The 12,799-nt window shown below is 36.4% G+C and overlaps 6 protein-coding genes across 6 annotated transcripts, besides 1 other annotated feature; 3 read left to right on the plus strand and 3 right to left on the minus strand.

The window, feature by feature from the left end:
- Positions 1-39: 39 nt before the first annotated feature.
- Positions 40-1,074, minus strand: TVAGG3_0519150 (Chain I 40s Ribosomal Protein S8; the record flags this gene model as incomplete). Its single annotated transcript, XM_001325650.2, has 1 exon — positions 363-956. The coding sequence occupies one exon, from the start codon at positions 954-956 to the stop codon at positions 363-365; it is 594 nt and encodes a 197-aa protein (XP_001325685.1).
- A 124-nt stretch (positions 1,075-1,198) lies between these two features.
- Positions 1,199-4,086, plus strand: TVAGG3_0519160 (armadillo (ARM) repeat-containing protein family; the record flags this gene model as incomplete). Its single annotated transcript, XM_001325649.1, has 1 exon — positions 1,211-4,039. The coding sequence occupies one exon, from the start codon at positions 1,211-1,213 to the stop codon at positions 4,037-4,039; it is 2,829 nt and encodes a 942-aa protein (XP_001325684.1).
- Positions 4,087-4,136: 50 nt separating this feature from the next.
- Positions 4,137-4,263: a mobile genetic element.
- A 285-nt stretch (positions 4,264-4,548) lies between these two features.
- TVAGG3_0519180 (protein ubiquitination) lies at positions 4,549-6,027 on the plus strand (the record flags this gene model as incomplete). Its single annotated transcript, XM_001325648.1, has 1 exon — positions 4,549-6,027. The coding sequence occupies one exon, from the start codon at positions 4,549-4,551 to the stop codon at positions 6,025-6,027; it is 1,479 nt and encodes a 492-aa protein (XP_001325683.1).
- Positions 6,028-6,775: 748 nt separating this feature from the next.
- On the plus strand, positions 6,776-8,796 carry TVAGG3_0519190 (cytoplasmic heat shock protein 70; the record flags this gene model as incomplete). Its single annotated transcript, XM_001325647.2, has 1 exon — positions 6,776-8,749. The coding sequence occupies one exon, from the start codon at positions 6,776-6,778 to the stop codon at positions 8,747-8,749; it is 1,974 nt and encodes a 657-aa protein (XP_001325682.1).
- Positions 8,797-8,990: 194 nt separating this feature from the next.
- On the minus strand, positions 8,991-10,555 carry TVAGG3_0519200 (mucolipin family; the record flags this gene model as incomplete). Its single annotated transcript, XM_001325646.2, has 1 exon — positions 9,083-10,507. The coding sequence occupies one exon, from the start codon at positions 10,505-10,507 to the stop codon at positions 9,083-9,085; it is 1,425 nt and encodes a 474-aa protein (XP_001325681.1).
- A 229-nt stretch (positions 10,556-10,784) lies between these two features.
- Positions 10,785-12,720, minus strand: TVAGG3_0519210 (microtubule nucleation by interphase microtubule organizing center; the record flags this gene model as incomplete). Its single annotated transcript, XM_001325645.1, has 1 exon — positions 10,801-12,720. One exon carries the CDS (start codon positions 12,718-12,720, stop codon positions 10,801-10,803), a length of 1,920 nt encoding a protein of 639 aa, XP_001325680.1.
- Between the last annotated feature and the right edge of the window lie 79 nt (positions 12,721-12,799).

The raw sequence follows: 12,799 nt of genomic DNA on the forward strand, positions 1-12,799 counted from the left end.
GAATAAAATGTTAGTTATTTTGAGAATAGCAATGTTTCATTTTTATCAAACACTGCTCCAAGACAGCTTCTATAATGAAAACATTAGTCATATCATTTGTCCAAATGATGATAGTATTGGATGATTGACAAGTGCAAAAATTACAATTCAAATACCACAAAATTTTCCCTCAAGGTATTAAAACAAGAATTTTACTAGAACTTTACCTTACTTAGGCTTATGCGCATGATAAATAATGCAATAATGAATTATTTTTAATGGCCACAGTAAATTATTTCATTACATAAGACCAATTTCGAGTGATAGGTCTGTAGTAGTAAAAGTAATGCTTGTAGTTATGGCAAAATCTTTAGAGAAATTATTTATTTCTTCTTAGCAATCTTGTCGGAGTAGAAAGCGAGTTCCTCACCCTCAAGGATGTAGCCATCAGCGCGGCCGCACTGACCTGGGCGGGATGTGATGACAGCAAGAAGACGACCCTGGTCGAATTCAGCGACAAGTTCTGGGGCGACAACACCACCATCCTTGTTAGCAGCCCAGCGCTGTGTCATCTTGTCTGTGACCTTCTCTGGCTTGACGTATTGGGACTTGCCGAGGGCCTTGCCGAATTGGCGTTCGTACCACTGCTTGAATGGGGCAGCATCGATGGAAACGACGGAGCCACGAGCAAGTGTGTTTGTGCGGACAAGATCGTTGTCAGCTGGGTGGTATGTAACGTTAAGGATACGTGTCTTGCGTGTGCAGTTCTCAGAAGCCCAAGCGAATGTGCCTGTTTCGAGACGGAGGGCACGCATCTTGAGGTTGCCACCACGTACACGGACGGCGTGGATTCTCTTCTCGCCGATACGTGTCTGAGCAGATGGACGGCCGGCAAGGAAGTTACGTTTCTTACGCCATGCGACCTGGCGGGCGCCGGACTTTGTGTGCTTAAGGTCTCCCATACGTGTGATACCCATTTGGAAAAAGGACGGCCAACATCCAATAACCGCTTTTTGCTCTCAATTTAGGCACAATCATTTAGGGGCCAAAACCTTGAGAATTATAGCTCCTATACTTTAAGGATAAACTAATTTTAGAAAGAAAATGTCTCGATCTAATATTGAACCATTGATTTATCTTACATTATATTTTTTTTGTCATGTAAATTTTTCCTGACATGACCAATACTAAAATTTTGTAAACTATTCAATCCAAATTTTGTGCTTTTTCGATGTCTTCCCCGATAAACGAAATTGCTGAATCTATTTCAAAGTTTGGTGGTGAAATTCTTAATAAGAAAGTCGGAGAGGCTCCGAAAATACCACAATTAAATCTCCAACCAGCAGATATCATTGCTTTATTCAAATTACTCAAAGGTGACACCTCATCTGAATATGATGTTGGATTCTACAACATCATTGACACATATATTGCTCAATCATGGGCCAATTTCACTAATGAACAGAAAGAAGAAATCAAGAAACTTCTTATTAACTCTGCCAAGACACAAATCAACAAGCACTCTCTCAACAGATTTGCCAACATCTGTGTTGCTGTCTATGATCTCACAGACAAGAAATGGACCGAATTATTCAATTTTGTCCTTGAATCAACACCATCAGATGTTACTGCAAAGATTCTTATTAGATTCTTAGCTTCTGCATCCGAAGAATTCCTTACAACCAATTTCGCAAAGATTGTTCACTTCATTACTGTTTCTTTCTCCACAGTATCCAATTCATTGAAGGAGAACTACTTTACAGTACTTTCCAGTCTCAACAGTGAAGAAGCCTTCCAAATTGAGCCAACATTATTAGATATCTTCATGACAAACCTCATCCAGCTCATCAAAGAAGATCCAGAACGCCAAGAATTCGTTGTACAGACTGCCATTGAAGTTCTTGTCCAAGCTCCAAAGGCAGATTCAATTGTTCCAAAAGCAATAACTGAGGCCATCCAATCTATCGTCGATACCGAGTCAGCCCTTCCTGTTCTCAGTATCTTCCCTGTTTTGAACTCAAATTCCGTTGTTGCCCTTTTGAACAGATTAATTTCCGTTACAGAGACATACATCAAGGAGAAAGGAGCTCTTCCACTCGAACTCCTTGATTCCATCGAAGACTCTCCAATTGAAGACCTTTCCGAGGATGTTTTGGAGACATTGGCAAAATATTTCTCAGGATTACTCGAGAAACCAGGAAATACAGCTGCCATTGCCATATTCGCACCACTCTGTGCACAAGTAGCTGATGTTTATGAGGACAAGAAGATGAATTCCATTATCGATATTTGTTTCCAAGGAAATGGTCTTTCATTGTGTGCTGCTTTACTTATCTATCAGTACATAATCGAATACGAAGAGAATTTGTCTTATAAAATCCCTCAAACCGCCATCATCAGAATTTTCAATTTGATGACTTCACCTGATGAAAAAGTTCGTCAATCTGCTGTCAAATCAGCCAGAGAAGTCATCAACAATGGCTTCAAACTCACTGCTGACTCCGCCGCCCATCTCTTCAAAGTTTATTCTGTTTTCCCTGCAGCAGAAAAATCGAAATTCTTCAAATTATTGAGAGATATTTTGAGATCAGAAGTAAACGCAGAACTGATTTCAGAACAAGCGTTTAACTTTGCTTTTGACAATCTCAAGACAGAGACAGACGCATACATACAATCAGAGTATCTTTCTATCCTTCTTCTTGACGCTGATTACGTTCAAGATCTTTTTACTGAAGAAGCAAATTCTATAATTTGTGACAAATGCATTGAAATGATGAAGAGCGATGATGAGAAAACATGGAAGTTTGCTTCAAGGTGCATGATTGTTATGGCACAAGATGAAGAATGCCAGAAGAAGATTGTTGCAGTTCTTCCAAGATTCAAACAAATTTTATCCCAAAATTCAAATGTTTCCGATAAAACACGTGGAAACATTGCAGCTTCATACGGATCATTAGTTTTCAGCTGTGATTTGAAGAAGGAATATGATAATCTTGTTGATGTAGCTACAAGATTCATCCAATCCGAGAATTCCCATTTAATTTCCGCTGGTGCTTTATTATGTGAAATGGGAGCAGCGAATATGAGCCCTTCTGTCATCAGAAAACTCTTTGAAACAGAAGCAACAGTTTCCATGACTATCAAAGAGGAAGAACAACTCAATGACTTATTACATTCAATGATCGAATGCTTCGACAAATTCCGTGTTGAATCACAACAAGTCACTGAATTGTTCAAGAGTTTGTCATCAGGAAATCATCCTGTTTACAAAGGCAAACATTTCTCTTCATTTGTTGACAAGGACACAGTTATCTTCAAATTCCTTAAGACATGCATTTCCAAGTTCAAAGAACTCACACCAATGTTAGTTACACCAATGGTTCAGTGGTTCTCTTCTGCTCCTTCTCAAATGTTTGATTCTATTTTGGATATCATCACTACATTAGTTGACATGAAACAAGTCAATGGTGATGATGCTTATTTACTTGGAGAAACACTTTTCAATCGTATTGGGGCTGTTCACGATGAAGGACTTGATGAAATCATGCTTGGAACATTGACCGATTTGATTATGGTCAAACCAGATTGCATTGATTCTGTTAGATTCTGTGCGAAATTAGTCAATTTGTACGAGAAATTGGATGAAGAAGAACAACCATCATTGAAGGGTTCTGTCAGTGCAACAATCCTTTCTTTGTGCTCTACAAGCGATGTTCATGATATAGTTGGCGATGAACTACTTAAGGATATCCTTTTGGCATTCCCTGGTGAACAAGGAGATGGAAACGCTGATGTAATGGGAACAGCACTTGTTAAGATGGTCGATTCATCTGAGAAATGGGCAGATATGAAGCCATTCATTGCTACAACATTGATCAGAGTGTTGATGCTTCCAAATGAAGAGTTGAAGAAATTCGAATTTAGAAATCCAACAATTAATAATATGAAGAGAGTTACAAAGCAGATTTTGGCATCCAACCCTGAAATAGAAAAAGCTGTAATCAAAGACTTTAACAAGAATAGATCAATGCTCAATAGATTTAAGAAATTATTCCAGTGATCATGAAAAAAATTTATATATATTTATTTTCATTTTAGAGATACAACTAAAAATCAATTTATTATATTGTGTTACATAATTCTTTTTTTATTGATTTTAAGGGTGCACTTATGTCCTCATGAAATGGGCTTCAATTCAGATGTTTAAGGGTAATTTTGAATGACGCTACACGCCAGTTGTCAAAAATTTGAATTAAAGTCAGATTGGGGTAAGTGTAGCCTTAAACAATGAAAATATATTCGCTACATCTATTAATCAATACTGGTTAATATTTCTAAAGACAATTTCCTCTTAAGCTCCTAGGATAACAAGATAGAGATACCTAAAGTCTCATATAAAATGAATGCAAATATTTAAATTTTGTTATACAATCTCTAAACAAAACCATTTTCCCTTGATTTTATACTCATTAATATCTTATTAAAGTAATTATAATCGAAATATCAGTTATTCGAAGGGACGACGATAATGCAAGTTTGGCCTTATTACACCCTTAAATTTTTTTTTGCATGTCTGATGATGAAATTTATCCAGATCAATACAGCGAATTAAGAAATATCTGCAAAGACTACATTGATCTATATAATTCGTTGTATCAACTCAAAACTAAAAATGAAGACGAATTAAACTCGATTTTCGAAAAGATCAAAGTAGTTCTGATTGATTCAAAGCAACGTCATCCAGAAAATATTATAGAAGATATTTTCAATATCATTCCGTATAACAACCGCTATACAAAGTCATACTTGAAACTTGCAAAACTTATTTCTGATGAATATAATGTAGAAAGAGTCAATAATCTTCCTGACATACTTACTTTCCTATTTCATAATGAATATGATGTTCAATTGTGCGATTATAAAGATTTTGAAAAAAATAATGAAGACACTGAATTTATTTCGAATATATTAATCTCGGAAAATCCTGATATTCATACAACAAATTCAATTTATAAATTAATTATGGATAACGACCTAAAAAATTTCATCTTATTCACAGAAAGAAAAGAATTTAATAAAAATCAAAAACTTGAATGCAAATTATATCCGGATTATTTTAGAGATTATACATTACTTGAATTATGTTGTTACTACGGATCAGTTGATTGCTTCAAGTTCTTAAGAACGGAATTCCACTCAGAAATAACTCAAAAATGTCTATACTTTTCATTTTTAGGAGGAAATCCGGAGATCATGAGTGAATGTTTGAAATATCAAAAATCAAATCAATATGAATATTGCATGACATATGCAATTATTTCACACAACATTGATTTTGTTACATTCTTGATGAATGAATTCAGTCTGAAGATTGATTTAGTTAACTGTATTAGATTTAATAACCTTGAAGCATTTTTAGTTTATTTCGACCAAACTAATGATTTTAACAGATGTCTAGATGCTTCAATGAAGTTTAAAATCACTTCACTTTGCATATTTTTTTCACATTGTGCTAATGTAGATCCTGTTCTTCATATTGCCACAAGAAATCATGATAAAGAACTAGTCGAACTTCTTCTTTCACATGGTGTAAATTTAAATGAAAAAGATAAAGACGGAGATACTGCTCTTAATATTGCTGCATGTAATGGTTATAAAGATATAGCTGAACTTCTTCTTTCACATGGTGCTAATATACATGAAAAAGATAAATACGGAAATATGGCTCTTCATATTGCCACATATCATAAAGATAAAGAAATAGTTGAACTTCTTCTTTCACATGGTGCTAATATAAATGAAAAAGATATATGTGGAGAAACTGCTCTTCATATTGCCCTAGATCGTTATGATAAAGAAATTATCGAACTTCTTCTTTCATATGGTGCAAATATAAATGAAAAAAATAGATATGGAAAAACTCCTCTTCAAATTGCCACAAATCATAATAATAAAGAAATAGTTGAACTTTTTCTTTCATATGGTGAAAATATCAATAAAAAAGATGATGATAGGGAAGAATACAATTCAGGCTGCAGAATTTTTTAAAAAGTCAAGAAATCGCCGAATTTCTTCTTTCAGATGGTGCAAATATCAATGCATAAAGACAGGATATTCAGAGATTTTAAAGTTCATAAAATGCTTTTAAGTGAGCAATTCATTTAAACAGCTTGTAAAAACTTGCATGTGATATAAAATTTATTGCTAATTAATCATGCGAATGACATATTATGACTTAAATACTCTGGTAGTTATTGGTTATTTTAATATAATAAATCACTTTATAGATAAGCAATGCCCAAAGAGGGGAGCATTTTATCAATAGTAACTTAAATAGTCGACATGCGTCTTTGCCATAAAACTATTCGGAATAGTGTAATTCTCTAGTATATGATTATTTTTGCTTTTAATACCGAACACCATTTGAATCAAAAACAATCGTATGCTCGTGAATTACCATTTTATGCCAGAATGTTTTTATGAGTTCTCTCAAACGTTAATTTCGTAATTTTCATTTTTATTATTAAATCACATATGCAATACATATTTCAAAATCTTATCAACCTAACTCAATATTCAATTTGAGGCTGAAATACTTCTGTAGCCGGCCATTTAATGAATAATCGATAAAATTTATCGAAAAATCCAGAAAATATGAAGTGGTTTCTGATATGAAACACATTTATGATCAAAAAATCGATTTTGTCAAAAATCATCAGAATTTTTGGGCGGCCATTTTTATAGTCAAAATTTTGAGAAGTGTTAAGAGAAAGAAATTCTAATTCATTTTTAAATAATGTCTGCTATTGGTATTGATCTTGGTACAACATACTCATGTGTCGGTGTATTCCGTCACAATCGTGTTGATATTCTTGCCAATGATATGGGTAACAGAACAACTCCATCATACGTTGCTTTCACAGATGATGAAAGACTTGTTGGTGATGCAGCTAAGAACCAGGCTGCAATGAACCCACAGAACACAGTTTTCGATGCTAAGCGTATGATCGGCCGTAAATTCTCAGATCCAGTTGTCCAGAAGGATATGAAGCACTGGCCATTCAAAGTAGTTCGTGGCGAAGGTGATCGTCCAAAGATTGAAGTACAATTCAAGGGCGAAACAAAGCAATTCTTCCCAGAAGAAATTTCAGCCATGGTCCTCGGCAAGATGAAAGAAACAGCTGAGAACATGCTTTCAGAAAAGATTACAGATGCTGTCGTTACAGTTCCAGCTTATTTCAACGATGGCCAACGTCAGGCTACAAAGGATGCTGGTGTCATCGCTGGCCTCAACGTTCTTCGTATCATCAACGAGCCTACAGCCGCTGCTATCGCTTTCGGTCTCAACGAGAAGTCCGATAAGGAACGCCACGTTCTCATCTTCGATCTCGGTGGTGGCACATTCGATGTTTCCCTTCTTGATATCGATGGTGGCATGTTCGAAGTTCGTGCTACAGCTGGTGATACACACCTTGGTGGTGAAGACTTCGATTCACGCCTTGTCGATTACTTCGCTGATCGTTTCCAGAAGAAGTTCAAGTGCGATCTCCGCGAATCACCACGTGCTTTGAGAACACTCAGAACAGCTTGCGAGCGTGCTAAGCGTACAATCTCTACGGCTGCTAACGCATCCATCCTTTGTGAGTCTCTCTACCAGGGCCACGATTTCCAGGATACAATTTCTCGTGCTATGTTCGAGAACTTGAACGATGAACTCTTCAGATCCACACTTGGCCCAGTTGCCCAGGTTCTCAAGGATGCAAAGATGTCAAAGTCCGATGTCACAGATATCGTTCTTGTCGGTGGTTCCTCACGTATTCCACGTGTCCAGCAGCTCCTCCAGGAGTTCTTCAACGGCAAGCAGCCATGCCGTGGTGTCGACCCAGATGAGGCCGTCGCTTACGGTGCTGCAGTCCAGGCCGCCATCATCAAGGGCGATAACTCCGAGGCAGTCAAGGATATCTTACTTCTCGATGTCGCTCCACTTTCTCTTGGTATTGAGACAGCTGGCGAAATCATGACAGTTTTGATCCCACGTAACACAACAATTCCAGCCAAGAAGTCAAACATCTTCACAACATTCGCTGATAACCAGCCAGCAGTTACAATCAAGGTCTACGAAGGTGAGCGTACAAGAACACGCGACAACAACCTTCTCGGTACATTCGATCTCACAGGCATTCCACCAGCACCACGTGGTGTTCCACAGATCGAAGTCACATTCGATGTCAACGCTGATGGTATCATGAACGTTTCTGCTCAGGATAAGTCCACAGGTAATGTCAAGAAGATCACAATCAAGAACGACAAGGGCCGTCTTTCCCAGGCAGATATCGACCGTATGGTTTCTGATGCTGAGAAGTACAAGGCTCAGGATGAAGAAGCCAAGAAGAAGATCGAGGCAAAGAACGGTCTCGAAGGTTACTGCTTCGGTGTCCGTAACTCTGTCAACGGCGAACTCGGCTCTAAGATTGCTCAGGCTGACAAGGATGCCATTCTCAAGATTGTCAATGACACACTCGCTTGGATCGAATCCAACCAGGGCGCTTCCACAGCTGACTACGAAGCAAAGCAGAAGGAAGTCGAAGGCCAGTTGATGCCACTCATGCAGAAGGCCTACCAGTCCGCTGCTGGTGGCGCCGGCGGAATGCCAGGTGGTGTTGACCCATCTATGTTCCAGAACATGGGTGGCGCTGGTGGTGCTGCTCCAGGTGCAGGCGCTGCTCATCCATCCTCTGGCTCTGGCCCACGTGTCGAGGAAGTTGACTAAGAATCCAATTAATTTTTATCTCTTGTAAACATTCTTTCTTTATGCAATTAAAAAAAGTTTTTTATTTAATATTCATGGTAAATTGGAGAGGAAAGAATAATAATAATAATAATTTACTCAATAAAATATTTTGGCTATCATTCTTTGAAGGGGACTTAGCCAATTGAATAATTATTAAAATGTATATTATAAGACATTAGATTATCAGATATTCATTAAAAAAGGATATTTTTTAGTATTTTGAAAAACTTAGTTTAAAACATGATATAATGAAGTAAATAATATATAAATAGACAGATTTATTTTTAAAAAACAAACAAAAGTTGATATTTTTTAGAAAACAGTTCGATATGATCTTGGTAAATTCATTGTTAATGTTTCTATTTGTTGTGCATGCTCATTAGATCCGGTGAAAATTTCTCTTGTAAGAGACTCTTCGAAGATAGAAATTGAAATATTAAACATAATTGTCAAAGAAAAGAAGGCCCAAATGCTCATGTAGAAGAATAGAACCCACCATGGCAAATCCGCTCTATCCATAACACTGTCATAAAGATCTTGAATGGAATCTCCGTGAATAATCGCAATTAAAACAACAGCTCCTTGTGTGAACGTAGCAAAGTTGATACAGTAAGTTCCGAACAATGAGCAGCCAAGAACTAAGTATCCTGCAAAGATAACAAGGCATCCGATCAAGAATTGAAGAAATGTGACGCCACCTGCGAAAATTACGTTGACAATGATCATCGTTGAGGGTTTCTGTCTCAAGTATCTGATGAGAAGGAAGCAGTGGAGCATGGAAGAGATCGCCATGAGCGTATTCGTGAAGGGAAGTTGATCTTCGTAATCTAGACCGTAAATTATGTATAATGTACATGATATAACGGTAATTGTATGACAAATAAATGAAAAGAAACACCATTTGTCGTATTTCTCCCAGAAAATGTCCATTGTTTTTTGGAAATTTCTTTCTGCCTTTTCTTTTGAGAACATATAGACTTCGTATGTGTAGATACTATTAAGGATGATTGCGATTCCGCCAAAAACACAAACGGCAGCTGGGAATATAATCACAGATCCATGTAGAAACGTTCCACTTGATTTTGAGTTCGTAATTCGTGTATGGTAAAAGTCTACAAATACAATATCACTATCGGTATCCCTTGTAAATTCTCCGATGACTTCAAGTTCAAGGCGATTATCTTTCGTCAGTTCGCTTTCTTGAAGATCGTACTTCATAGACATGATGATTTGGGAAAAAGAGTCCATAAACGCGTTAATAAATGGTGTTACCAATGAGATATTCGATTGTCTGAAATTTACGTCAATAACTTGGCCTCCGATTGTAACAACAGTGACTTGCATGCTTTCTGCTGGAAAGAAGGGATGTGTTAATGGTAATTCCTTCGAGAAATCAAAGAAGCGTTGGCCGGTTGATTGAGTAACTTCTAGAAGTTTTTGTTTAAAATAAATAATACCTACCCAGCTGTTGGACATTTCTGGAGGGTCATCGAAGTCATAATCAGAAAGGAAATATTCATCGACAGTTTTAGTAAAATCTATTGTAAAATCATTAATTGAGAGTTGATTTGTGTATCCAATAAGAACATATATAATCATCATTGATATCTCAATGAAGCAAAGCCATGGAAGTCGATAGTCTAGAGTCCAATTTCTAAATACGCGATGTGGTTTATATCTTGAGTTGTATCTCTTTTTATAGTGAACTAATGCATGAAATCTAGAATTCCCTTCCATAGAAATAAGACTTAATCCGCTGGAAGGACTATGATTCATTGATTTTAAATTTTTTTGTATAAAAAAATTGACAAATATAAACTCTTTAGATGAGAGTATAAGCTCTATGTAAAAACATTAAGATCACTGATAAAATTTCGAAAAAATCTTCAATAAGTTCAATATTTGAGTTGAAATCCCATTAAAATGATGATTGTTTCAACGAAAAAATCATCTTGCATATTGTTTGTAAATAATTTTGTGTCTAAAAATACTATATCATTGAATGAAAAGGAATATAAAACATTATTTAGTTAATAAGCAACATCATCTACAATATAATCATGGTTAACATTCACAAGTCTGACAAAATCGGAGAATAGCGTGTTTCCTGTTATTGTTGATTTTGCCGCAAGTTCTTGAACAATGCTTGCGACATTTGAGTGGAATTTATCATAGCAATTCTTCACAGGACTTATAAGAGATCTCTTCTGATTATCTGTTACAGCTGCTTTTGAAACAGAAATTGCGTATTTCTTATATTGAGAAACAAAATTGAATGAGTTTTGGGCGATTGTGATAAGTTTGTGCATTGTTTCCTTTGAAGAAATAAAGAGTCCATTGAGGGCTTCATCTAAAGCTTCATCATGAGCTTTGAATAAAGCGTCAATTGATGAAGATGTCTCCATTTGATCCAAGAGTGATGCCCAAAGTGGATGAATGACATCAATAGCAGCATATCCCAAGAAAGAAGAACAGAAATGATGAACTGCATGTCTCATTCCATCGACTTCTGGGAGAACTGCCATTGTTCTACTTGAAATTCGCCAACATTCGCCTAGAAGTGATTCAAGATGTTTCCAAGTGAACAATGTTCTGAAAAGTAATTGATATTTTGTGACAACAATGTGATTAAACACAAGAGAAATTGGCCATCTAACATCTGGCTTAATATCGAAGTAATCCCAACTGTAATCAAGACCAAAAATAACTTTGGCTGAGGAAGGAGCAACTCCTTGAGGATTTTCACGCGAAACAGAGTGGAATGTTTGAACTTGAGTACTAAGAGTGTCTTGTTCTAAGAATGCAGAAAAGTATTTGGAGTAGTCAGATGGAAGAGATGCAGCAAAGTTTGCATCAATTGCAGGAATGTGAGCTTTATCTCTGGAAACTGACATTGTCTGGGCTGCCAAATGATTAAACTTAGCTACCCAATCACCTCTGCCGCATAGGAACACTGATCTGAACATTTTTGCGTATTTCAATAAATCATATTTTTCTCGAAGAACAGAGACTAATCTCAATGAAGCAGACAAGAACGCAGAATCGATAATTGTCTCTCTTTGAAGCGCTTCAAGATTCAGCTTTGGAGGATTTGGCATTTGAAGACCACAAATTGTAAGAACTGAAATGCATTTTCCTGCTGAGAGAATAGATTTAAGAGCTGCAGCAGAAATAAAGTGAGGGAGTCTTGATGTATTAAGCTCATATTTAGAGCTCCAAAAATTAGATTCATATTCTGAGCCAAGAACATCTGCTGTGATATTGCTATCTTCTGTAATAAAGAATTCATCGAAAGGATCATCAACAATTCCCATATATATCCACTTCTGAATAAAGTCGAGAAGAGGAACTGAAGCTGTTTGAAATAGATATGTGAAGAGCTGTCTAATTTTTGGCGAACCTCTGAAACTGGCTAATCTCTTCTGGATTTCAGATAAAATCGGTACGCCACGCTTATCTGTAAGTGCTAATATTAATGTTGAAAGTGCATGAAGCATTTCAGCAGGATTTTGTAAATTTCCAAGAAGTAAAGATGGAGTTAATCTGCGTGCATTTTCGAATTTAGCAATTGTTTGCTGATATTCGGATGTAACTGTTCTTAATGCAGAACAAAGAGCATGCATAATACGTCCATGATGAAAAGCAAAGTGTCCTTCTGCATATTTTCGTATTATACAAAAGTCATTGCAAATTGGAATTATTTTTTCAACAAAACTTGAAATTGAATCATGAATTTTGCATCTAATTTCGTATTTTTGATTATCTACAAGTCTGATATATGATCCTTCTGCACCAATCAAGCAATACAATAAATCTTTTACAATTGTTTGTTCTTCAATATCTGGTGGCATTGAAGTTAGGTCAGGAAGATCATTTTGCACTTCTTCCTCCTGACCAATAAGAGTTGCTTCTCCACTTTCAAGCCAGGAAGGAAGTTCAAGTGTCGACATTTTATTTTTAAACGTTCACTTTTGCAAAAATAACATCTGAATTTAGACGTTTTGGGCTCTAATTTCATCATTTTGATTG

This window comes from Trichomonas vaginalis, chromosome II, assembly GCF_026262505.1.
Source record: "Trichomonas vaginalis G3 chromosome II, whole genome shotgun sequence".
Lineage (NCBI taxonomy): Eukaryota > Parabasalia > Trichomonadida > Trichomonadidae > Trichomonas > Trichomonas vaginalis.